Source organism: Monodelphis domestica, chromosome 1 (assembly GCF_027887165.1).
Source record: "Monodelphis domestica isolate mMonDom1 chromosome 1, mMonDom1.pri, whole genome shotgun sequence".
NCBI lineage: Eukaryota > Metazoa > Chordata > Mammalia > Didelphimorphia > Didelphidae > Monodelphis > Monodelphis domestica.
Genome location: NC_077227.1, coordinates 332,634,696 through 332,662,338, shown reverse-complemented (window position 1 = coordinate 332,662,338; position 27,643 = coordinate 332,634,696). Strand labels below are relative to the sequence as shown.

The following is a 27,643-nucleotide window of genomic DNA, read 5'->3' as shown; positions in this document are numbered from 1 at the left end:
GCAGTATATGAGTATGATGGAATGTTATTGTGCTATAAGAAATGAGGAACAGAGAGACCTGGGAAGACCTATATGAACTAATGAAAAGTGACACGAGCAGAATCAGGAGAACACTGAATGCATTAAAAGTACTACTATAGGATGATCCCCAGTGAATGACTTATATATACTCAACAATTCAATGATCCAAAACAATTCTGAAGTATTTATGATGAAAAATGCTACCCACCTCCAGGGAAAGAATTAAGGTCATATGATTACATATTGAAAAATACTTTAAAAGTTTTATTATTATTGTTATTTTAGTCCATTTTCTTTTGAAATATGGTTATTATGAAAATATCTTACATGGCCTCTCATGTATAATCTCTATCAAATTCTTTGCTTTCTCAAGGTTGAGGAAGAAGGGAAGTATGAAAAGAGAGAATTTAGAATACCAAATTTTAAAACCAAATGTTTGAACTTTTTATTTGCATATAATTGAGGAAAATTTTTAATTAAATGAGAAAAATTTCATTAATGACTCCATTTTGCCTTTATCCACCATTTCTTGAAGTTTTGATTCTGTGACTCACTTGATTTTGGTGATTTCACAAGACTACTTTGCCTCCCCACTCTCCTTCTTCACTTGAGTGTCCCCTGATATCCTCTAACAAGAAAAAAAACAACAACAACTGGGGGCTTAATACTTACATCCTGTATAATACCTGCATAAATTAGATGTTAACCTGTTTAGAAACCAGGGTTTGAAATCTATTATGCTACAGAGAGTCATGGATCTGATTTGTTTCTACAACTGTATATCTTGCTGAATAAAATATTTGTCTGGATGGTACTCAATTCCTTTATTTCATTATAATACAATTACCTATTTCTATAAGGCAAAATATGATTAGAACCATAGGAGAGGTAGAAGCAAAGTGCTGTGGAAACAATGAAGAAGAAAAATCACTTTTTATCTGGAAAATAGAGGAAGCATCATAGAGGAATTTTCACTGCAAGCAAGGCTTCAAGAAAAGGTTCTAAGGAATACCATGAACCACAGGATGTAAGCTCTTATAGAAATTACTAACTCATAGAACCTCTTATGGTCAGAGTGGGAAGTAACTTTACAAATCTAGTCCTACATTTAAAGCAAAGCAAGAGAAAGACCTTCTTATCTTAACTCTTATCATTCTAACTGCTTCTTTAATATCATATTTGGACTCTGGAAGCAAGGTTCTGATGTGTTCTAATAATGGTTTGTAGTCTAGTTTGACTGAAATAGGAAGACTCAAGTGGGAGTGAGGAGTAGCCGTATTCCTGAATTCAGCTCATTTCTTCCCATATAGTCTTGTTGCTGGTACCAGAAACCATGCCCTGGATATGTTAACTCTTTCATTTCCAGAACTTCTATTCTAGGGTCCTACCATCCTTACTTGTTACCATTTCACTTGGCTCACTATTTCAGGTAGACCTCAACCGTGCTTGAAATGACTCCTTATTCCCAGGCTAGCTATCAGTTTGTGGTTCCACCTCAATATAACACACTCTTTAGTTCTAGACCCTTGTGATTAAATCAGTTCTGCCATTTTCCCTGTAAAGTGTGCTCCAGTCTATTCCCCTACTCCCCTAACTCACCATCTTGCCCATTTTCCCTGACTCCTCCTAAGCCACCACTCCTCTGTTTGGGCAGTCTTCTCCAATTATAACGTAAGCTCCTTGAAAGCAGAGGCTGACTTTCTTTGTCTTTGTATTTTATCTTCAACTGCAGCACAGTAAATTGGCTCAAATTAATATTTATTAATGTTTAATGAGTATTTTTAATTTATTCATTCATCAAGAGTTTCCTGTGCCCAGGGAAAGTTGGGTGGCTCAATGGACAAAGTGCTGGGCCTGTAGTTAGGAGAACCTGAGTTCAAATCCAGCCTCAGATACTTGTTAGCTATATGACCCTGGGAAAGTCACTTAATCTCTGTAAAATGGGGAACCTCTAAAAAAGAAATGGCAAAAGACTCCAGTATCTTTGCCCTCAAAAAAGCAACCGTTAAAAATGGGATCATGAAGAACTGGACATGACTTAATAATAACATAATGTCCCAAACATATTAAGTGCTGGGCAACATACAAAGATGATTGTGGCGGTGCCAGTTCTCATGTGGCTGAGTAGGGGGCAATAAGGTCCATTTGCAAGTTCTATTACAAAACAGAATTCAGAATCATAAAAGAACTATGAATGAAGTGTTACATAAGGATTATGAAGGGGAGAAAGCTCATTTCTAAAATGTGGAACACTATGAATTTTGAAGTAATCTTAGAGTGCAGGTAGGAAAGTAAGGCAAAGCAGAAAGGTAGTTTGGAGTCACACTGCCAAGAGCCTTGCTTTAAACAAATGAATGACCGTGTTATCAGTTATTGAAACTATCCTCTCTTTTACCCTAAGACCTTTTCGGTTCCCTGGTTTGGACTAGAAGCACTTGACCGTGCAATGGGGGCATGGAGGGTCTCCCATAGGGCGTCGGGAAGACTCCAAAGAAGCAGGGCAGGGCTGGGCTGGGATGAGTCCTCGGCCTTTTGGTCAGGGCCAAGGCCGAGGCTGGGGCTGGACAGCTCAGGAGGAGGCGGTCACATGGTAGGGCGGGAGCCAGCGCGCCTTCTTCAGGGGTACCCCCTGTCTCAGTTCTGCCAGGCCAGCAGCTGCGCTTCTCAGAGACCAGGAGACGCGCGGGGCACCCGGACCAACCCCACCAAGCTGCGGGGACTTGTGAGAGAGCTGCCATCGCGCGGGGCAAGAGCTGCTTCAGCCGCCACCTCCTACTCTGAGCCCTGCGACCCCAGAAGCTGGAGCTGCAGCAGCAGCGGTGACAGCAGCAACAGCAGCGAAGGCAGCCCCAGCAGTAGCAACGGGGAGAGCAGCGAAGACAGCAGCCACACCAGCAGTAACAACACCATGGACCTCTCATTTATGGCAGCCCAGGTAATGGGACCCTCCCTGAAACACGAACTTAGGGCACCCACAATGAGTCCCCTTTTACTTTCCTATCCTCCCCGTTTGCTTTCACAGCACCTAAAAGAACAAGTTTTAGGGCGTTGTTCCCCCTCCTTCCTATCCCCTCCTCCCCTCCCCCCGACTGAGTGGTTGGCAAAGCTTTTCAAAGAAACCGCCCTTATCCATCCCCAAACCTCTAGTTTATCTCCCGAGTCCTAACTCCTCTGTCCAGGGAGCAAGAATGGGAGAGAGCCAAAGAGAAACACTAACAGCCTCGGTCTAGGACTGTTGCTCCTTCCTTTTCTTTGTTCTTTCTCCCATTCACCAAAAGAGAGTCCAAAGCTGGAGGGTTGAAGAGATCAGAACTGAGAGATTTAGGTCTCTAAGAGTGGTCAGCAATGGGCTACTGTGGCACCTGGTGGTGACCGTCAGGTCTCCAACTGTGCACAGCTGTGTCTCCCTTTCCCTCTCTTCCCCATCAACAATGGACCATACATAAGCAACAACAACAAAGGATAAGGAAGAGGCAGCTGGGTTTCTGTATTAGCATTGATCTGGAAGAGCACTCCAGTTAGGTGACAGGATTCAGTCCTGGGAAAGAGGGGATAAAGTGGGGATTGCCATGAGTTAAAGCAAGGGTCTTTTTTGGGTCATAGACCCCTTTGGTAGAATAGTGAAGCTTATGGACTCCTTAATGTTCTTAAATGTGTAAAATAGAATGTATAGGTTTAGGAAATAAATGACATACATTAAAATGCAGTTATCCATTTTAAAAAAATTTTTTTTTAAATTTAATTTAAATTTTTTAAATTCATGGATCCCAGGTTAAGAACCCCTGAGTTAAAGGCAGAGATTCTTACAGAGAGATCTCCATTTCTTAACACTCTCTTCAATCCCAGGGTCTGGGAAATCATTCCATCTTTACTTTCCCCATCTTCCAAGTGGGAATAGTCATCCTTGCCCTGACCCACAGGATTAGGGCAGGGATCAAGTGGATGTGAAAATGCAGTTTAAACTAAACAAATTCTCTATACATATGAGGTAATATGATAATAACATGACAGAAAGAGCCTGCAAGGGAAAGAGAGCTGAGATATATGGGCTTCTGCTCTTATAGCACTCCTTCCCCTAGAACAAGTAAACAGAGCCTTCAAAGACCTGGTGTGGTCTTTGTCCATAGGTGCCCTAAAAATAAAGTCACAATGATAGAAACCTGTATTGAAAATGTCACTAATTGGTAGCTCATCTCTGTTCTCCCAGCCTCCTGGAATAAGGTACATCTAATTTTGCTTCATGGTGAGGGGCAAGCTCGGTACATGTTGCTTTATCAGATTCTATCTGGTCTAGTGTATTTGCATGTTGTCTTTAAAGAGAGAGAAGGCAAGGCAGGCTTCTTCTACTTTAGTTTGTTTCTGTAAAATCTGAAGTGAAAATTAATTCCATCCCCACTCCCATCCCTCAGTAGAAGAAATGGAAGACTAATAAATTGAATAGGTGATGGGGGAGATCAGGTCAGAGGTTTGTTCTGTTTAGAAATGAAAGATGACAGCCTTTCCTTTTTTAATAAGATTCTGATAATTGGCCTATGTGATAAGAGGTTTCCTTTTTGATATCTGATCTTAGAAAATAATAATAATAATAAAAATCATGGTACCTGCTCTGCAAAGTGCTTTTCTCAGACAATATGGAGCTTTGTAGGCACTTAAAATATTTTAATTGTATTAAATATATCATATAATATTCTTCTGAAGAGAACTGGAAACATTTTGAAGGCATAGATCATGCTTAATATTTCCTTGCATGTGTATTCCTCAGTGCATAGGAAGAACTTTCAGTATTCTAACAACCCATAATTTCTCTGTATGAATACTTCCCCAATAATAAATATCACAACTTCTCTATGCCTTGGTAGATTGTCCTGTACAGTTGCTTTGGCAAAAAAAAAGTTACCACTCTGTGATCAACTTTCTCATGCTGAGCCTGCCCATATTTGCCCCAAGTTGTTCTTTCTTGGAGATGATCATTCAATAACAGCAATGATAATGGTTAGCATTTTTATAGAGTTCTAAGATTTTCAAAGTGCTTTATAAATATCTCATTTTATACTCATAACAACTGTGGGAACTAAGTACTATTATTATCCCCCATTTTACCAGTAAAGAAACTGAGACCTAAACAGTGGAAATAATTTGCACTGTCATATAGGCAGTAAGTAATAGTTAGCATTCAAATGTAGGTGCAAATCTATTGCTTTCCCTACCCAAACCATGTATGATTATGCCTTTTCTATTGGTGAGAAAACTGAAATGAAGAGACTTACTCAAGATCCCGCAGTTGGTTAGAATCAAATTTTGATCCATTTGGAATATTTAGCAATTTTCATGGTTGTCTCTCCACCAATAAATGAAGTTGTTTGAAACAAATATGGGGGGGGTGGAGATCACCTATCTAATTGTTTTCCTCTTTTAACTTTTTTTTAATTGCTTTCTTAATTCTGCCCTGTGTGCATATGTTTTTTCTAAAAAAAAAAAAACAAAATAAAATATTTTTAATCCAGTTTGCATTAGATGATTAATGAATCAAACAGAGGATCAGAGTTCTGAACCCTTCAAAGAAATCCCAACTCTTTTGAGAAAGATTCCATCTTCCTAAGTGTTCAGAAGAGTGGTTTGTTAACCGTATTTAAATTTGTAGGTCTCATTTCCTAGAAGGGAAGTCTTTCTAATAGGAAATATGGGTAAGCTATCTTTTCTCTGTAAAAATGTTTTGCCTTCTTTCTCATCGAGGAGAAAAACAAGTTCTGCCTCTTTGTCTTTTGTCCCTATCATACCATAAAAGGCTGATGTTTCCTTAGTAACAAGATAAATTGATTAGCAAAAACCCTGGGGAATCCCTATAGCAGTGGAGGTTGCTATGGCAACTTTTCAAAATAAACTTGCTATTTTCATGACACCTGTTGTCATCATAGCTCACAATTAAACAATTTATCTTAACACTGGGAAAAATGAGATTTCATGGGTTGGCATTTTGCTAGGAAGCAAGAGAGTCCCAAATAAGTATCAGATATGGTCTCTGCCCTCGTCAATCGATCAACAAGTATTTTATTAAGCTCCTGCTGAGTGCAACATTCCTAAATTTGGAGGATACAAAGATTAGAATGAAACATTCTATGGAGGGGAACTATGCACTTATGAGTAGACCAAAGATATAGAGTAAATAGATAATTTTGTCAGGAGTTGGAGGGTTGACATTAGTGGGTGAGTGAATCAGGGAAAGCCTTATGTAGGAAATGACATTTGAGCTGAAGTTTGAAGGAAATAGAAAATTTAAGAGGTATAGAAAATTCTGTACTTCTTTGCAAGCATGGATGTACAGAAACATGGAGACAGGAAATCTCATGTATAAGGAACAGCAAAGAGTGTTCTGGAGAACAGAACAAGTCAGGGGAAAGAAAAATAGTAGATCTTTAATTTTAGGTATTTGCCAAGAGTTCTGTGCATATTACATTCTGCCTTTTCAGCAGTATTAAGCAACTTAGGAGCAAAGCCACATTGGGCAAGTAATTTACCTCTCTGGATCTCATTTTGTTCATCTGCAAAATAAGATGGTTTGGACTAGATGAACAAATGAATGAAAGAATGAAAAGGTTTTTATTAAACATTTATTATGTGTCAAGCATTGTGCTATATGCTAGGGATACAAATACAAATTTTTCTCTTGCTCTCAAGATGTTTGAATTCTAATAAAGGGAACAAATAACAAGGGGAGTGATAGCTAGGAAGGAAGAGTCAAGAGGGTATTGTTAATATATACAGTAGCAGTTCAACATTCCTTTTACAGAAGCAATGACAGAGTAGATCAGTTCCAACAGATCTATGTTCAATGGTTTTCTGATCCTAAGATCCCTTCTATCTCTAACCTTAATCTAATGGTCTATGATCATTCCTGATACTTCCTTTATTTTCCCTCTCTTGGTTAGTTGTGTTATAATTTATAATGCACTTAAGTCTGCTCTCAATGGGGTACATCTGTTATCTTAGTCTCAAAGGATGGTCTCATAAACACTCTTTTCCCATGTTCTGCAAATGGTATAAAATGTGTAAAACAAGACCTAACCTTTTCTGCCTTAATTTGCTCATGCCTTATTCTTTACTTGGAATAATCTCTTTCTTATCATCACTAGTAGAAATCTTAGGCATCCTGTAAAGCTCAGCTAAGATGCCACCCCTTCCAGGAAGTGTTCCATTATTCCTCTCCACCTCATATCCAGAAATAAATGAATGAACAAGCATTTTATTGAATGCTGTATATTTTTAAATGCAAAGACATTCTTCACCCTTTTACATTCCAGAGTTGGAGACAACATATACAATTTAGGGAGTACAAGTCAGAGAGGAAGCATTTGATATGGAAAGCTATGGGGACTGAGGGGGTGGTGACATAAGAGATATGACAAAGCTGACTTGATCATGGTTATAGAATTGAAGAACAGAGGGGAGGAAGAAAGGTATAAATAATTGGCCAGGCAGTAGGCAAATTGATGAATGAGATGACAGGAGAAGAAATGAAAGGTCATGAAAGAAAATAAACTTGAGACTTTCCTGAAGAAGTGGCCCTGGAAAAAGTTTACTGTTGAGACAGCAAAGCCTCAAGACAAAGATTCTACAGAGGATAGACCCTTGTTTGGGTAACAAGATGATTGGCTTAGCTGAGGAAGAGACAGCAAGAGAGTGGGAAGAAGTGGTCTTTTCCTTTTCTAAACTCCCTGGAACATATTTTTTGTTCCTCTCTTGAAGTAAATATAATCTTCTACAAATGTTATAGGTGTTCTCTACCTTTCTGATCTCAAAGTTTCCTAATGTAGGAGATTGAGAATTAGTTATCTTTGTTACTCTTCATGCTAGATTATAGGATCTTGAATATAGTAGATACTTAATATAATATTAGTTGAATGAATGGAAATTCAAATTCACATTAGTGCTCTTGCTTACAGGTAAAGGAACCAGGAACTGGAGTTTAAAAGTCTTCCCTTTCCTCTCTGCCAAACCTTCATCTCATTTTTCTCCTTTATTACTCCCATCATATCCAATGGAGTATAAGAAGCCTATTCTCATAAGGTCATTTGTTAGATCTGCTTACTTTCTGAAAACATCTTTGTCAGATATGTTCCCAGTCTGCCCAGTTATATTCCAGAAGGAAAAGCAAAACTTAAAACTATTCAATAGAGCTATTGGTTTGAGCCTGTTCAACTGAGCATTATTTAATTTGTGGCCTGGGTAGATATAGTATGGTAAAGCCCTAATTTGGAAGCTATAAAACCCAGGTTTTTTGCTCTGCTGCTAATACAATATGATAAACATTTATCAAGATAGAACTTAAATGGTTCCAGCCTTCCAGGAGATCACAAACCATTGGAGGGAATTTAAGATGTACATTAATGCACAAATATGCACAGAATAACTTCAAAAGGGAGAAAGAATTGCTGTTTTGCTTGGGGTGTTGGGTAGGGATCAGGAAAAACTTTGTATAGATTACAGGACTTAAGTTATATTTTTAAAGTCGTGATAAGGTAAGGTAAGGTAAGAATATGTTCCATATTTGGAGGACCACCTACGTAAAGGAACAGCAAGTAGGTTATTCTAACTGTGTTGGAATCTTTTCCTTATGTAGTTCTGAAATCTATCCCCTCTGAAACTTAAGCCATTCTTAGATCTGTCCTCTACAGCCATATAGAATAAATGTAATTCATATTCCATGTAACAGGAATCAGACTACATGAATTTCAAAGCCCAGCTCTGCCACTAAGATAATTGCTCTACTAAGCTGAACAAGTAATTTCTCTATTGTGGGCTTGAATTTATCTATAAAAATAAAATGATTGGATGTAGATTATTTCTTTGTTTTTCTTTTTTATATTTTTTTCAAATTACATGGAGATATAATTGTAATTTTATGACATTTTGTGATCTATATTTTCTCCCTTTCCTCACTTCCAAAATAACAGGTAATAAAATATAGGTTGTACATGTGCTATCATGCAATACATAATTCCAGGTTCATCGTGTTGTGAAAGAAGATATTTATTACTCACACTAGAGAAAAATTCATGAAGGAAATAAACTGAAAAATAGTATGCTTAAATCTACATTCAGATTCCATCAGTTCCTTCTGTGGCAATGGATATTCTTTTTCATCATGGATCCTTTGGAGTTGTCCAGGATCCTTGCATTGCTGGTGAAATCCTTCACAGTTGCTCATCTTACAAAATTCCTGCTACTGTATACACTCTTCTCCTGGTTCTGCTAACTTAAATCTTTCAAGTCTTTCTGAAATCATCCTGTTCCTCATTCCTCAAGGCAGCACAACTTGTTGAGCCATACCAATTGGTAGGCACCCCTTTAGTTTCATTCTTTGCCACCACAAAAAGAACTGCTATAAATACTTTGATACAAGTAGGTCCTTTGCCCCTTTATTTGATCTTTTTGGTATAGATATCTAGTAGACTTATTGCTGTATCAAAGGGTATGCATGGTTTTAGGGCCTTTGGGCTTGATTCCAAATGACTCTTCAGAATGGTTGTTTCAATTCACAGCTCCACAAACAGTATATTAGTGTCCCAATTTTTATACATCCCCTCCCACAAATTAACATTTTTCTATTAGCCAATCTGATAAGTGTGAGGTGATACTTCATAGTTGTTTTACTTTGCATTTCTCTATTTGGAAGTAATTTGTATTGTTAGTGATTTTTCATGTGACTAAAGATACTTTTCATTTCTTCATCTGCAAATTATCTGTTCATATCTTTTGATCATTTATCAATTGGGTAATGCTCTGTATTCTTGTAAATTTGACTCCATTCTCTATATATTTGAGGGATAAGGTCTTTTTCAGAGGAACGTGCTATGAAATTTTTCTGAGTTCATTGTCTCCCTTTTAATGTTGGTTGCACTGGTTTTGTTTGTACAAAATCTTTTGAATTTAATAAAGTCAAATTTGTCTATTTTATATATTTTAATATTCTCTATGTCTTATTGGATCATAAATTCTTCCCTTATCCATAGAGGATTTAGGTTATTTCTGAGGTCCCTTTCGATTTTGTGAGATTTCAGTAAACTTAACTTGAACTCATTCTAACAGCCAAAAGGGAAAGTCAAAGAAAAGTCTTCTTCCCTGTGGAATAGAATATCAACTTAAGAAATTGGACCAGCAGAACCCCCATCAACTATCTCTCCCCAGGAACTGGGCTGACTGCTGAGACAGAATGTGTTTGTCTAGGCGGTAACACTTTTTTAGCAAGAATGATCATCTGCATACAAATTGTCTATTTCAAGAAATTTTTTCTGAACCAGAGGCAAATCTTCCTACACTTTAAAAGATTTAAATATTTTAGCATCTAATTAGATATGTGATGTGGGAATTCAACACTAAGTATGTAATGTGTATCCATTAAAGGAGGGGTGAACTCATTTGTGAGTTTCTTCAACCCACCTTAGAGATGATTTTCTAAGCCTCAGAAAAAACTGCTCATTTTGATTTGATAAAAATTGACTCTCACTAAAGAAAGAGAACTACATGAAATCACTTAGTAGACAAAATGCTTACTGAATGACTACTGTTTTCCTTAGCCTGTGCTTTAAGGATTATGAATGTATAAGACTCAGTCAATACCACCTAGGAACATACAGACATAAACACACAATGCAAACCAAGAAAAATGTGAGATAATCAAGCAGCATCTCATTAATTAGCTTAATATTACTAGCCTAGTATCATCCAAGATTGGCTTTCTGATAGATTGTAAACTCCATAAGGTAGAGAGTGAGTCTTATTCAGGTATTTTATGAAGATTAAGCAAGATAATAGAAGAAAAGATATTTTGAAACTTTAAAGCTCTCTATAAATACCCATTGCTTTATTTTTATTCTCCTCTAGTCACCAAGCTTCCAATCTGATAATGACTTCCTTTTCTAAGTATTCTACTGCACTCCTGCTGAACTTATGCAATATTTATAGGCCAATACAAAGTGTGCTCGTAAATGTTTAACATATGGAGGGAAATGTATACACACATACTTTTAAGTTTAATCTGAATTATTAACATTCTTAAAAAATCTAAACAATCAACAAAGCAATAAATTTAGCCATCACTCCCAGGGAATGCTAATCTCTGAGATGCAAATATTCATTCTGAAAATTTAACAAATGGACTCTTCAAGGCTAGTAGAGCAGGTTCTGATACCCCTGCCTCCAGTGCACAAGGAAGCAATTAATAAATATTTGTTGGATTCTACACAAGTTAATTTCTCAGATAACTAGAAAGACTTCTGTCAAGAGTTTTTTAATTACAAAATTATAAAATGTCATCTGTATTCTAAATTTATCAAATTTTCCAAAAAGAATATTTCCAAATACAAAATAGAAAAGATTATATGTGAAAATACACATTTCTACTACCCACGGCTTGTTTTTCTAAGTGTATAATAAATTCTGCATATTTCTTTCAAAGCAGTCCTGTTTGTTTGTTTCCCTCTGAGCTTCCTTCTGTGCATTTAGAAAATGTTTCAATGACTCTTCTTTCTTTTCTTTTTTTTTTTGGCAACATTATCACTAGCTCCTCCTTTGAAATGAAGAAAAAAGAAAAACTACAATCCTTGTAACTAATAAGAATAGTAAAGCAAAAAGAAATCACACCCCTCATTGGTCCAAATATGTATGTCTCTTGCGCCTCTGTCATGCAATGTATTGCATGCTTCTAATATCAATCCTCTGAAATTGTAAGTTAACCATTACATTCTTCTGAGTTCTTTTCAAGATCTTTTACGCATTGATTCTATTATATAAAGTTTTCAGGCTCTACTCATTTCTTCCTGTTTCAATTCATATATCAACTTTGTTTCAAAATGTCCCTTTCATCATTTCTTATGGTACAATTATATTTCATTATATTTATCTATCATAATTTGTTCAGTTATTCCCTAGTTCATTACCTTTGTTTCTAGTTCTTTGCCACTAGGGAAAAAAATCTGCTATAAATATTCTTGTAAGAGTCTTTTCTCTCTCTCTTTGTTCACTTACAGAATTTCAAAACAACTAATACTGGCATTTTGGGGCTAAGCTCCAAATGGTTTTCCAGAATGTCTAGATCAATTCTTAGCTCCACCAACAGTTCTCTAGTGCATTATCTCACAGTGCAAGATAAGAGTGAATAAAAAAAAGTTAAGAAAAGTAAAGGACCCAATATAATGAGTAAATATTATGAAATAAAACCAAATGCGTAGTAGTTTCCAGAAGGAAAGAAAACCAAGAACATTAACAACAGTAATAGTTGCAGCAAATGATCAAATCACTTTGAGGTTTGCAAAATACTTTAAATATATGATGTCATTTGAACCTTGCCATACTCTTTTAAGGTATCAGATATTACAGATACTGTCATCAACCAAATTTTACAGATAAAGAAACTGATTCTCAGAGAAGTTGAGTCATTTCTGATTCATGGTTTCAAATATGGCTAATATCAGGAGTGAAATTTAAACTAAAATGTTTCTGATTCATTGTAATGCCCTTTCTACAACAGTACAGAACAATATAGCAACAGCTAGACAACCAAAAAGCAAAACAACTGATTTACTGAAAGAACCTTTCAAGTGGTTGTAATGAGTCCAGAGAGAGGAACAATGAAAGATCAGACATCTACAAAAATCAGTGAAAGTTAAAAAAAGAAAAGGAAAAATGAAGAGAACTAAGACATTTAACATCATGGAAGACAGTGGAAAATTCTGGTTGCTCTCTTTTGGGTACTCTCCAACTTATCAATGTCTTTTTTAAACTGTGTTGTCCAAGACTAATCATAATATTGCAAATGGGTGTGATGAGGTCAGAGAAGAATAAGAACATTAGTTGCCTACTCCTATAAGTCAGGCCCTTCTTCATGCAGTCCAAGATGCCTTAGCATTTTTGACTGCCATATCAATATTGTTGACTGATTATCCTTGCCATCCAATTTATCTGAGAAAAAATAGTTAATAAAAGCCTTCACTAAAATTTAGGTAAACTATTACATCCTTAGCATTCCCCTCATTTAGTTTGACATGACCTTTTTAAAAAAAAAATTTTCTCTTCTGACCTTAAATGTCAAACAGAATTAAACAAAAAGGAAATGTTAAACATTAGGTCTTTATTGTGTACAAACTTGCTTCTAGTTTTTTTGGGGGGTGGTGGTTTGGGGGGGTTATACCTAAACTTGGAAATCAAGCTTGTGTTCATATAGTTCCTGTGTTTGTCTTGGTGGATAGATTCCCAAGTATTTTATATTGTCTGGGGTGTTTTTAAATGGAATTTCTCTTTCTAATTCTTGCTGCTGAGATGTGTTGGAAATATATAGAAATGCTGATTACTTATGTGGGTTTATTTTCTATCCTGCAACTTTGCTAAAGTTGTTGATTATTTCCACTAGCTTTTTAGTTGATTCTCTAGGATTCTTTAAGTAGACCATCATATCATCTGCAAAGAGTGATGGCTTGGTCTCCTCATTGCTTATTTTAATACCTTCAATTTCTTTTTCTTCTCTAATTGCTACTGCTAGTGTTTCTACTACAGTGTTAAATAATAGAGGTGATAATGAGCATCCTTGTTTCACTCCTGATCTTATTGGGAAGGCTTCTAGTTTATCTCCATTGCAGATGATGTTTGCTGATGGTTTTAGATAGATACTGTTTATTCTTTTTAGGAAAGGTCCTTCTGTTCCTATGCTTTCTAGTGTTTTCAATAGGAATGGGTGTTATATTTTATGAAAGGCCTTTTATGCATCTATTGAGACAATCATGTGGTTTTTGTCGGTTTGTTTGTTAATATGGTAAATTATGTGAATTATTTTCCAAATATTGAACCATCCTTGCATTCCTGGTATAAATCCTACCTGGTCATAATGAATAACCCTCATGATCACTTGCTGGAGTCTTTTTGCTAGTATCCTATTTAAGATTTTTGCATCTATATTCATTAAGGAGATTGGTCTATAGTTTTCTTTTTCTGTTTTTAACCTGCCTGGCTTTGGAATCAGTACCATATTTGTGTCGTAAAATGAATTTGATAGAACTCCTTCTTTGCTTATTCTGTCAAATATTTTGTATAATATTGGGATTAGTTGTTCTTTGAATGTTTGATAGAATTCATTTGTGAATCCATCTGGACCTGGGGGGTTTTTCTCAGGGAGTTCTTTGATGGCTTATTCAATTTCTTTTGCTGATATGGGGTTGTTTAAGTAGACTATTTCTTCCTCTGTTAGTCTAGGCAATTAATATTTTGGTAAGTATTCATCCATGTCACCTAGATTGCCATATTTATTGCCATATAATTGGGTATCATAATTTTTAATGGTTGCCTTAGTTTCCTCTTCATTAGAGGTGAGGTCTCCCTTTTCATCTATGATACTGTTAATTTGGTTTTCTTCTTTCCTTTTTTTAATTTAGATTGACCAGTACTTTGTCTATTTTATTTGTTTTTTCAATGTACCAGCTTCTAGTCTTATTTATTAAATCAATACTTCTTTGACTTTCAATTTTATTAATTTTTCCTTTGATTTTTAGGATCTATAATTTAGTCTTTATCTGAGGATTTTTCATTTGTTCACTTTGTAGTTTTTTAATTTGCATGCCCAATTCATTGACTTCTGCCCTTCTTAATTTGTTAGTATATGAACTCAAAGATATAAATTTGCCCCTGAGTACTGCTTTGGCTGCATCCCATAGGTATTGAAAGTATGTCTCATCATTGTCATTTTCTTCAATGAAGTTATTAATTGTTTCTATGATTTATTCTTTAACTAACTGGTTTTGGAGAATCATATTGTTTAACTTCCAATTAATTTTTATTTACCTCTCCATGTACCCTTACTAATTATTATTTTCATTGCATTGTGGTCTGAGAAGGTTGCATTTATTATTTCTGCTCTTTTGCAGTTGATTGCAATATTTTTATGCCCTAGTACCTGGTCAATGCTTCTTTTTTTAAGCATATAATAAGATTAATTTATAGCTCTCAAAGGCTGTTCTTGATGCAGTAATGCCAGTTCTTTGTAACTATTACTTCCCTATTTAGAAATTTGTTAATTGTTTCTTTAAAGATCTATTCTAGAATTTTCCTGGGAATCAAAGTTAAGCTCACTGGTCTATATAATTTGCAGAATCTATTCTCTTCCCTATCTTGAGAATCAGGGAAAATTTTGCCCTTCTTCAGTCTTTTGGTACTCTCCCATTTTCTATGATCACTCAGATATCATTGACAATGGATCAGTAATCACATCTTCCAGTTGTTTTGGGATGGGGCATATTAAGACCAGACAACTTAAAATCAATCTCTAATATTTTAGGCATCAATTCCTTGTTACTTTTCCCCCTCAGGTGATTTTTCCTAGCCAAGAAAACAAAAGAGAATAGAAATTTAGATAGCTCTTTCTTCTCTCCATTGCCAATTGTCTAGTCACAATCATCCCAAGTAAAGTGATTTCCAGAAGTGTGCTGGTAAATAATACAATGTGGCTTCCTGGAGGAGGAGGGTATTCAAACCCAACAAGTTTAAATTTAATTTGATTTTTATTTCATTAATACTTTAATACTTTTATTAATATGTTCTTAAGCCTCAAAAACTAACAAAAGAATAAATCAAGCCTTGATTTGTAGCAATAATCTATTTCTTAATTGTAAATAGTCACACTGGAAATTTAATGATGGATAGAGTTGGCTCCAACTACTCCTCTGAATCTGTTATTTATTTGATTCTCCATTTTCTCTCAATTCAACTTTGGGGATGGGGGAATAAATCTTTTTTTTTTCTTTTCCTTAACTTCTCCTGCCAGCTTCAACTCATTCTGAACATCAGGATTCCTAACGCTAATTTTTTAGGATCATATCATTAATATCTTGATCTTATCTACATTTTCCTTTTACTACCTTGCTTTCATCCTGTATATTACTTTCTTTTAAAAATCTAAGTTGGCTTATGAATGACATACACTTACAACAGTATTGTAAAAAAAAATCCATTTTTCATTCTTACTGGAATTGTTTCCTTTGTATCTTCATTCTTCCACAGTTTCTGGGTTGACTTTCCCTTGAGATTTTTTATTTTAGTCCATGAGATCTTACCCTTCTTTCCTCAATACTCTTGAAATTTAGGGTACTTCTCAGACTATCCAAATTCTCTGGACAGAATGGTTACTTCTATTGGAGTTACTACCTTTTACACTTCGGTTACCAGGTCCTCCTTGTTTAAATAAATCATATCCAGAATAAAATTTCTAGCTATTGGCTGCTTTTCTATTATCACATAATTAATGGTGCAGCAAGATTTGAACTTTGGGGTCCTAGACCCTCAGGCTGGCTTTCTATCTGCTTCATGACAATTCCTTTCAGAATGCATAGGAAATATTCATCAAAAAGGAATTGAATTGGTGCATCTTCCCTTCTTCATGCAAAGTGTGGGCATTATTAAATTTCCAAACTTTGGTTTTCTGTTTTTATCCCTGAGCACTCTCTCTACCCTATGCTTCTCATACTTTTTTAGAACTTCAGCAGCATCTAATTGCTACCTACCATTCTCTCTTACCATCTCTCTTACCATGATATTGACCGATATCCCTAGGTTCCTCTTGATTTTTCTACTTAGCTGTTTCTCAGTCATCTCAAACTCACAAAACTGAACCAATTATCCTTTCCTCAGAACCAATCAGTCTCTCAATTTGCTTGTCATAAATGTGGTTCTAGCTTGTAGCACCAATTCTCCTTGTCATCTTTGATTTATTCAATTATTTCTCCTTCATTTCTAGTCAGTTACTAAATCTCTGAATTTTCCTGAAGATCTCTCCCTTAAAACCATTGAATTGGAAGATATTTCATCAATGTTAAGTTTTAAGAGCTGGAAGGGACCTTAGAGATCATCTTGTTGAATCCCCATATTTTAGAAATTAGAAAGCTGAGGCAAGAAGGGCATATTTTGTAGGCTCCTCTTTCCTCTCCAACCAGCTGCACAAGGTGGAAGGCTACCTCTTTCTCAGAACATTTGCTACATAAAATTAAGTTGCACAAAATGTGGCCTATTGAGAAACATTTAGCTCTTGATATACCACCTGAATCAGAAAGAACATTTAAATAATTTGAAGGAAATCAGGTAATTTTGTTTCATTTAATTAAAGGCATAGTCAGTGTTGCTTGAGCAGGAAATCTTTCAAGTGGAAATTTTTAGCCACTAAAACCACACTAACATCCCATAAGATACTGGTTATTCATGCTCATAGTGATTATTTCAAGGTTGTAAAAGGCACTCTCAATTCTGAAGTAAAGCTCCAATTGCTTTAATACAGTATTTGTATGAAGCCCCTTCTTGACTCATATTTCAGGCTGGTTAACTCATCTCAACCTTCCTTCACACTATTATGTCTGAGATTCCTGGAGAAAGACCATCACCACAGAGCTTCAACTCAAACTCTCATGGTCCTAGGATTATATAGGAGTATATACTCCTATTGAACATTCTGGATCCAGAGTTCCTACAACTGAGCTTCCTATTTATATGAAATCAGTTTCCATGATGACATTAATTAATAAATATAAAACACTTCCTTAATGATAAGGTAAAAGCAAGAATAGTTATAACATTACAGCTCAGTCTTAAATGTTGGTGATACTTTCTCAACAATATACATTGTATCCATGGAAGAAAGAAGGAACACACATAAACCTAGACATTCATGTACAGGGAGGTATATGAATGATGAAATACCTGTGATTAAGGAAATTCACAACTCTGGACTATACTCTTTAATTTTATTGGTTTCTATGAGAACTGGGAAGGGAACAGAAGGGAAGGGAAGGGAACGGAAGGGAAGGGAACGGAAGGGAATCTTTTGGATTTTGAATCTCCTTGGTCCCTTAAAGTGATGGCCCAGTGAGAGGGAACATAATTTTATTATGTTTGTATAAATATCAAGATAGAGATATGGAATTTTGAATTAGTGTGAGTCAATTGAAATAGCACTTTGAGCCTAGTCAGATTCTGACATTTAGCAGCTATGTGACATTAAATGTCACTTCATCTCTTAGTCTCCATTTTAGTGATACTAATAGTGATATTAATATTTGCATCTCTTTCCTTATCAGAGTTGTGTGTTTTCAATGAAAGTACATATATATAAAGAGAAAAAAGAGAGATTCACAACCATAATATAACAGGTAAAATGAAAAATATTAAGAGGCCTTTGATTCAATACTTGGCATTTCTTTTTGAGGCATTAAAAAAAAAAGGACAGTACTGAAAATCGACGGACCTGGATTCTAATTCAGGTTGATGTCTCATATTTTATATTCCCAATTACAGGAGACTTTGTGTTCATATCTCACCCATTAGATGTCTGTTCTCAAATTGTAGAGTCATAGAATATCAGAATCAAGCAACAAATTGGGGGGAAAATCTTCATAACAAAAACCTCTGACAAAAGTCTAATTACTCAAAAATATAAAGAACTAAATCAATTGTACAAAAAAAATCAAGCCATTCTCCAATTGATAAATGGGCAAGAGACATGATTAGGCAATTTTCAGATGAAAAAATAAAAAAAATAATAAGCACATGAAAAAGTGTTCTAAATCTCTTATAATCAGAGAGATGCAAATCAAAACAACTCTGAGGTATCACCTCACACCTAGCAGATTGGCTAACATGACAGCAAAGGAAAGTAATTAATGCTGGAGGGGAAGTGACAAAGTTGGGACATTAATGCATTTCTGGAGTTGTGAATTGATCCAACCATTCTTCAGGGCAATTTGGAACTATGCCCAAAGGGTTCTAAAAGACTGTCTGCCCTTTGACCCAGCTATAGCACTGCTGGGTTTATACCCCAAAGAGATAATAAGGAAAAAGACTTGTACAAGAATATTCATAGCTGCGCTCTTTGTGGTGGCAAAATATTGGAAAATGAGGGGATGCCCTTCAATTGGGGAATGGCTGAACAAATTGTGGTATATGTTGGTGATGGAATACTATTGTGCTCAAAGGAATAATGAATTGGAGGAATTCCATGGGAACTGAAACAACCTCCAGGAATTGATGCAGAGCGAAAGGAGCAGGACTGGTAGTACATTGTACACAGAGACTAATACACTGTGGTACAATCAAATGTAATGGACTTCTGCATTAGTGGCAATGCAGTGATCCAGAACAATTCGGAGAGATTTATGAGAAAGAAGACTATCCACATTCAGAGGAAGAACTGTGGGAGTAGAAACACAGAAGAAAAACAACTGTTTGATTGCATGGGTCGAGGAGATATGATTGGGGATGTAGACCCTAAATGATCTCCCAAGTGCAAACTTCAACAACATGGAAATAGGTTTTGATCAAGGACACATGTAAAACCCAGTGGAACTGTGCATCAGCTACGGGAAGAGGTGGCGGAAGGGGAGGGGAGGGAAAGAATTTGATTTTTGTAACCAAGGAAAACTGTTCTAAATTGACTAATTAAATAAAATTTTCAAAAAATAAAAATAAAAAATAAATTACCAACCCCCCCAAAAACAGAATATCAGAATCACAGAATGTCAGCACTTGAAACAAACATCCAATTGTAAATGCATATCTTGAAAATGCCTTAGATGAAATCTACCTCAATGGCTTCATTTTTCAAATGTGGATACTGGGATTCAAAGAGTTGAAGTAACTTAAACAACATCACCCTTATAACCATATCCCATTTACTTTGGCCTCTAGATTGATAGCTTCAATTGCCAACTGAAAGTATTCACCCAAAATAAAAGAGAAACAATTCATCTTTGCACTTCTCATGGCACCAAGAAGAAAAGTTTTATATATAATGGTTGCTCAATAAATAGTTTTTGAATGAATGAATGAAGAATTAAAGACCTGAATGAAGAATTAAAGACCTGAATGAAAAACCTAATTGAAAATATAAAAATAATTCTATGCTTTAAAGAAAGTACATTGAAATGGCATGCTTCATTATGAGAATCTTTGTTACCAGAAGTAAACTACAATAGCAGGCATAGGGATACATATCAGGATGGAGTCTCCCTCCTTGAGCATTCTTTCCTGCCCTAGTCAGTAGAGGGAGGGACTATCATCAATCCCCTATCATTGTCATTAGGTCCATGGCTTCCTAGCCTTTATCACCTCCAGATGTCCTCTGGTCCTCTTTATGAAGGTGCCTCCATGTGGGAAACCAAATATGAAAATGACCTATTTGAGACCTCCAAGCATGGCACTTTCTTCACCTGGGCCCTTGGTTCAAGTAGAGAAGTTAATAACTGCAATAATAAAAACTGATAAAAACATTTTTACATTATTATTTGCCTTTAAGATTTACAAAAACACTTCACATTCCAAAGCTCATTTGCTCATTAAAACAATCTTTTTGAGACAAGTTGAGGCAGTGTGTGTGTTGGTTTTTCTTTTGGAAACTGAATCTTCATGTCTCACCTGGGCTGGAAGTGCAGCAGCCACTTGTGATGGATGCCAGTACCAATCCCTAAAGAGATTTTGGATTGCTCTGTTTTGCCGGTATATATCACCTTTATAGATTAAAAATACTGAGGTTCAGGGGAGACAAGAAGGGGAAAAGCTTGTTCCAAGGTTACCCAGCAGAGCCAAGACTCTAACTTCAGTTTTGTAACTCCAAATTCAACTATTTTTTTTCCATTATACCATATTACTTGTATCTCAGAAAATGCCTCTGCTGCTTCTTTCTCAGCTGCTGCTGGCACTGAAGTAGCATTAAAGAGACCAGAATCTTGGTGAGTGTCCTCTGTGCCCAAAATACTTATGAAAGAGAGCATTAGTTCCAAAGGCATTATGAATGGAGGCATCATATTGTTGAGCAAACATTTGTTAAGCCTCCACATTGTGGGACATATTCAGCAAAATCTCACTTCAAAGTGCCTCTAAACACAAATAGAATATTTAGGGTTATTTTGCTGCTCTGAAAGGCATCCATTATACTAAATAGAAAATGCTTTCCTGAGCTGGTTTTCAACAGCTATCTGAAGTTTTCCCTTTACAAAAATTATCAGAGGAATGATTTATGTAATAATTTCAGCTGAAGAATAGATCATGATGGATGGCACTGGGAAAGTCATGGGGTCTGCTTTTGACTCAAGAGACTTCTAAGGAAAATAAGATATTCCCTTCTCTAGCCAGCACCAGTCTCCAAGAATTCCCAGTGGTATGATGACCAGCATCCCCATGGCAACCTGTAATTGAATCAGTCCTCACCGAATAGATGCTATAGAACAAAAGTCAAGTCTTTTAACAACCACATAGTAAGGATGGAGAGCTAAATCGTAATTCTTTCATTTAACTCAGGGCATCAGTTAATTTTTTAATGAAGTGAAATGTATCTAGATTCCCATCTCACCTTCCTCTTTCTTGGGGAGGGTTTGTAATAGCAGGGACTTCAGCCATCTGTCTCTTTGATATTAGAATTTCTAGTTGTTTGTATCCACAAATGGAATGTTACACAGAAAGGGTATAGGAATGTTTAAAGCTTTAGAAAACCACAAAGGCAACCTTTCTAAATCATCTGTACAACTTTTGTCTGTGGCAACATCTGGCCAAAATTATGTCATAAAGTGGAAATATCTTTATGAGATTTGTGATTTTCTAGAATATTATTATAATCATCCAGATTCCTAAATCTCTTCATTGTATAAGGTAGTTTTTCACTCTAAAGAATTTTATATTTATTTGATAAAGTGAAAGGCATTGTGGTAAAGTAGATAGAGAGCAGCGAAGAGGTAGGCTCCAATCCTTCCTCTGACACATACTGGCTATATAACCACTAGGCAAGATTACAAATTGCTAAAAAAAATGTGCCAACTTTAATTAGAGGGAGTTCTTCATTCGTTAGCTCCCTATATTGATATAATTACAAGTTCAGACTTAGCCTCTATTTTTTCACAATCAGAATTTTATATTTAATGTCATGGATCTGGGAGAGAAATGAGAAAGAGGGGAAAGAAAGTCATCAAATCAAAAAAAAAATTTAAAGAGAGAAAAATTGGGAGGATTTTTCTTTATATCAACATACAAAAAAATTACCTGTTGTGTGCCAGACACCGTACCACATGCTAAGGAAAGAAGGAAAGAGAAATCCAGTAAAAGAATTATCTACCCTGGGCAAGTCATTTGACTAGGAGAGAGGGGGAAAGAAAATAAGGAAAGAAAGAGCAAAACAAAAATAAACCAAACTTGAAATAGTTGAAGACTAAGTACTGACAAGAAGTAGAGTATTTCCCAGCAAAACAAATCAGAGTAAGGTCAGGGGAAAATGAAGTTGGGGGTGGGGAAAGAAACCATCTGTTAAGTGTGAAAATGGATTTCTAATGAATTGATGAGCTGTTTTGGCTCCTTTCTCCTTACCCTCATTGGGAAATTTTATATGGAGGGAATAATTCTATCATGGTATAGTGGAAAGAGCATTAAACTGCATGAATCGATGCTCTTGAATCAAGACCCAGCTTTGGCATTAACTATCCATGTGACCACATGCAAATATGTTCCTCTCTTAGGCTTTGTTTTCTTCCTTTGAAATGAGAGGAATATACTTGATGATTTTAGGCCCTAATGTTCTTTGATTCTGAGGTGCTACTCAGCTCAATCCTGGGGACACTTACCCTCCAACATTTTACTTTATGCAAATAGGTAAGAAATAAACAAAAATGATGTCAGCTTGGCCATATTACATGTAATCCATACTTGAGAGTCAAATGCTATCAAGCAAAATGGGGGCTGGTATTCAGAAAACCACTTTTCTACCTATGGGAGCTCAGAGGATGACATTTGTGAAAGAGCTTTAGAAAATCTCTCAAACTGGATTCTCAAACTTATTTAGAAATAACAATGCTCACTGCTTTTTTAAATATGCAAATCTAACCTTAACTCCTAGGTCAATGATTTTCTTCTCTTGTGAAGAGCCCAAATTATTTTAGCCACCTCTTACTTTTCTCTGGCTAATTTGTTCCCACTCAGGAGTGATAAATGTTTAGCAACCAGCTATAGGAGGCATTTGAGGGGAGGGAATGTACATATGACACACTTCTAAGTTTAATGTGTATCATTATTAACATTTTTCTTCATTATTTTTTAAAAGCATAGACAATCACTAAAATGAATCAAATCCTAATTTGTAGCATTTATTGATTTCCAAGGTATTAATGCTTGTTCTGAAAACTTACCAATCAGTTCTTCCAAGTTGGAACAGGCTTAGGCATACCATACTCCCACCTAGAAAGAAACTGATATTGATTAAAATTATTTGGAAAGACTGATTTTGTGTAAGAATATCAGTTTATTGATTAGGTCAGAATCATAACCAATAAAGTAATAGGTCATCAACCCTCTCAATGAACAAAGAACGTAATTTCCTTTTCTGGGGTACCTAAATACAATTTTGGGAGCTTATTTATTCAGTTCCTTTCTTAAACAACCCAAAAAATCTCTAATTGGCAAATAACTAATTACAAAATCAAACTCTCAGCCCTTCCCTACACCAACAGATAAAACAAATAATGATTTGTCACATATACAGGAAAGGAATCATTATAAAACTTTCCTTTAACCAGGCTTTACAAAAGGAACATATTTCTGAGAACAAAGAAAATGCAAAAAAAAAAACTGTAGACTGGATGGTGACTGGGGTCTAAGAACTTGTCCCAGGAATTCTCTCTAATATATAGGAATTGGGACTTTTCTACTCTAAGGCCCTGGTATAAGAATTAATACCATATATGGAAAATAAATTTTTGCAAACCTGAGAAGGTCAGTATCAGTCACATTTACCTCCATCCAGGAGACCCACAAGAGCATCTAATAACTTATCTTCCTACCCAAGTGAAGATTCCCATGGTTCTCTATATTGCCCTAAATGAGACTGACCTGGGTTTGTTCCTCTAGTTAAGGAGACTGCCAAAGGTTCCTCTTCTGCTTATAATTATGGTGCCTCAAACTCATCCTCTACTTAATGGTGTCACTATAGACAACCCTCTTACTAGACTGGCTGTGACTCAGATTTGAACAACCCTCCCTGCACACTTATGCTGTGGCCAGGTTACATTAGCATGCCAACCAGGCACAGTCAAAGGACTAAAATCCTGTCCTCTGAATATCAATCTAGATAAATGCAAAAAAGTTCATCACTAGAGGAATGGTATCAATTGATTTCTTTTCAAATGTTGTTACCAAAACAATTCACAAAGACCATCTGTCTAGGTATAAAAGAGTTGCTATTTCTGGGGGAACATCCTCATGAATTAAATCACAAATACTTTGAAATATGGGACTTATGGACGCTTTGTCATCATTTCAACTCTCTGATAGCTCTGTTATAGCCACTTCTTCCATAGAAGCATATCTTGACCTGTTCATAGAGTAGATTTCAGGGGTCACTCTAATTGAAAAACTCAATACTCTGGGGATTTATCTGGTCCCCAGTTTGTGAGCTTAGGCCATCGCTATCAGAGACTCAGATGCAAAGATGGTGGTGAAGTAGTTTGTGGGGTATGTAGCAGTCCAGCCCATAGGTCTTATGGGGAGACAAGGATTGTGAGTGAGCACATGGCCATCCTGTGCATGGCAATAAATTTTATTGCCAGCGTGGCTGAAGTTTAGGCGCGAAACCTTGCTTTCCTTTGTCTCACTCTCCCGGGGATAATAACCCCACCTTCACCTTGTCATAAGTTGCATTATCCAATGGGAATACCCCAGGTAACTCATCCATATGTATTGAGGTATCATATAACTGTTCAATATGTATTGAGCTGTCAAGACTATAAATAAACGAGCCGCAGTCATCTCCTCCCACTTGAAGAACATCCACAGGTTTGATAAGGAGCATCTTCTCCCCTGTCTCTCTCCTCTCTATCTTTCTCACTAAGGCCTGGTCTTTAGGCCAGGCCTGCCTTACTTCCTCTCTCTCTCCTAATGCTACCTAGCATTATCTACCTCCTGTAGTTTCTGATCTCCTTTCCATCTGAGCTAGCATTATCCTCTGACCAGTGTAGTGTTAAATTGAGATCATTGGGTGGGACAGCCTGAATAATAACACCCAGTGGTCGGAGTAGCTGTGGCTCTTAAAAATAATAATTGTCTACTGACTCAATTATTTACATCTCTAAAGTCGGCTCGTTCACGCCCTTCGCGGGATCTAAAACTTCTACTCTATCTCTATTCTCTCACCCTTGCAGCCTCTCGCAGGCCGGGAGGCTACAGGGTATGGTGAGTTTCGAGTGATAGTAGAACATGCAGATGAAATTATCCAGGAGGCGAGTAGAAATGTGAGCCTGGAATCAGAGTATAGTTTGGAGCTAAAGACTGAAATATGGGAGTCATCAGCAGAGATGTGATCACTGAAGTAATGAAAGCAGATCCAATTGAAAAAGGATAAAGATGTGAGGAGAGAAGAGAAGGATGCCAAGGACAGAGCCTTGGGGAATGCCTATATTTAGCAGAACGAGAAGGATAAAGAGCCAAACAAGCTAATAGGATGAAATTGGTCAGAAAGAAAGAATTATCTACTGAAATTTTTGTTTCCTTGATTGGGTTCTCCCAGCAAATACCTAAAATAATTCCACCTGTCATCACTTGATCTTTTCTATTCAGAGAAAGGAAACTCTTTGGAATATTAATCTGTGCAAAATATGATTATGAATGTAACATATTGCTCCTGCAAATAAATAAAATGAAATTATAATTATGAGGAATGTTTGGATTGTTTTAAAAGGTATAAAATGGAAGTTAGGATTAACTATGCATCGAAACAGGTGATGTCCTCTTTGTACTATTCTATCCATACAGACTATCATCAAATAGACTGTATTTACTAGATTAGTCTTAAAGTGTTGCCTGAGCCTCAGAGAAATGAAGTGACTTATGTGAGGTCACAAAGCTAATAAGTGTCAGTTGTATGATTTGAACCAAGGTCTTCTTGATTCCAAGTTCATCATGGTATCGATAAAGCCATACTTTCTCCTCGTGTATGATAAAAATAATAACAAAAAATATTAAACTTAAAAGAATAATAGTAAAATAGTAGCTTGTTCCAGAAAAACTTGTAGCTGAATTCCATATCAAATATAAGATGAGAATAACAATAACAGTCAACATTCTGTTTCTTGGCATTCTTTTCTTTTCTCACTATCATTTTCATCCTTACAAATTAGTCTGCTTTTATCTCTTCAGTTATCACATCTATATCAATGATTCTTACATCTCCATTTAGGCCTCATCTTACATTTCCACTTGTCTCCTGAGCACCATCTCCTGGATGTCCCTCAAGCATCTTAAACTTAACATGTCCAAGATCCATTTCATCATCAAATAGTCCTGCTTCTTCTGATTTCTCTCTTTCTATTAATGGTGACCTTCTTCCCTCAGTTTCTATTTTCTCCTATTCTTTATCCTCCCCATTCATTAATTTGTTATCCTCCATATCAATGAATAATAAGTCATGTTAATGCTATCTTTGCAATGGCATATGTATCAATTTTGTCTTTTCCAATTGTGCTGATGTGATCTCATTATTTCTAGCTTGAAATGTGGAAAAAACAACCTACAAGAGTTTTATTATCTCTAGGCTCTCTCTCAATCCATCCTTCTCATCCAGTTAGAACAATCTTCCTAATATATTTTTCTGTTCACATCACTCACTTCCTTAAAAGCTTTCTATAAGACTCCCTGTTGCCTTCTGGGATAAAGTCCAAACTCCTTAGCCTGTCAGTTACCTGTCCTAGCCTACTTTTATTTTCATACCTTTGTCCCTGTATTCATTCTGTGCTCCTGCCAGTCTGAATTACTAATCATTTCCTAAATAATTCATGGACTCTCCAGGCTTCATGCTGTTATACTCTTCCTTTTTCCTGTCCCTTCTCCCATCTGTACAAATCCTTCCTGTTGCGCAGGACCCAATTTGAATACCATTCTGCCATGAAACATTCTATCTGGAGGTAGTCAGTCCCTTAGCATTATGTGCCTTTCTTGCACCACTTTTCATGTCCCATATTTTCATATCATAGACTTGGAGGTGGAAGGACAGCAAAGGTTTTTCTAATACAAGATACTGATTTTATAGATGAAGAAACTCAAGACAAAGGTTAAGGGACTTCTCCATGTCAACCATGCCAACTGTGTCAACTGTCTTCCTAAGTGTCTGACCCCACCAGAACAGAGTTAAACTGAGTGAGAGAAGGAGTCTAAAAACTGAGGAAGAAACAAAGGGTATTTTAGTGTATCCTTCTCACCAGAACAAGCATGCATGTGGGCACTCCTCTCCTAAGAAGAGGAAGACATTAGATACAGAAATTAACCAGCTTTTACTATTTTCTAAAAGATGAGGAAGAGAAAAAAAAAACACACAACCAAGATTATTGCTTCAGGGGCAGGTGTAACAGCACGTTTTTTATAGTAATTCCTTGAATTGGCTTCTGGGGTCTCCAGGAAAGAGACTGATAACAATTATCTTCTCTGGAAATCTCTGGACTCTTCCTGGTGAGATAATGATGATCAGATCAGGGAAGGTTCCTAAGATTGTTCTCAATTGAGAATACCTGTTGGTGTAGTTAGAGCAGGATCCAGTTAGTAGGTCCCCATTTCTCAAGCTTTGTTTATAGTCATA

The 27,643-nt window shown here is 36.2% G+C and overlaps 1 protein-coding gene across 1 annotated transcript in view; it reads left to right on the top strand.

Annotated features, from left to right (window-relative positions):
- Positions 1-2,289: 2,289 nt before the first annotated feature.
- C1H14orf132 (chromosome 1 C14orf132 homolog) overlaps positions 2,290-27,643 on the top strand; it is a 94,389-nt gene continuing 69,035 nt past the window's right edge. Inside the window, exon 1 of the mRNA XM_007474405.3 lies at positions 2,290-2,956. Within this exon, the coding sequence (XP_007474467.1) occupies positions 2,468-2,956 (489 nt within the window). The 5' untranslated portion in view covers positions 2,290-2,467. The remainder of the gene's footprint in view (positions 2,957-27,643) is intronic.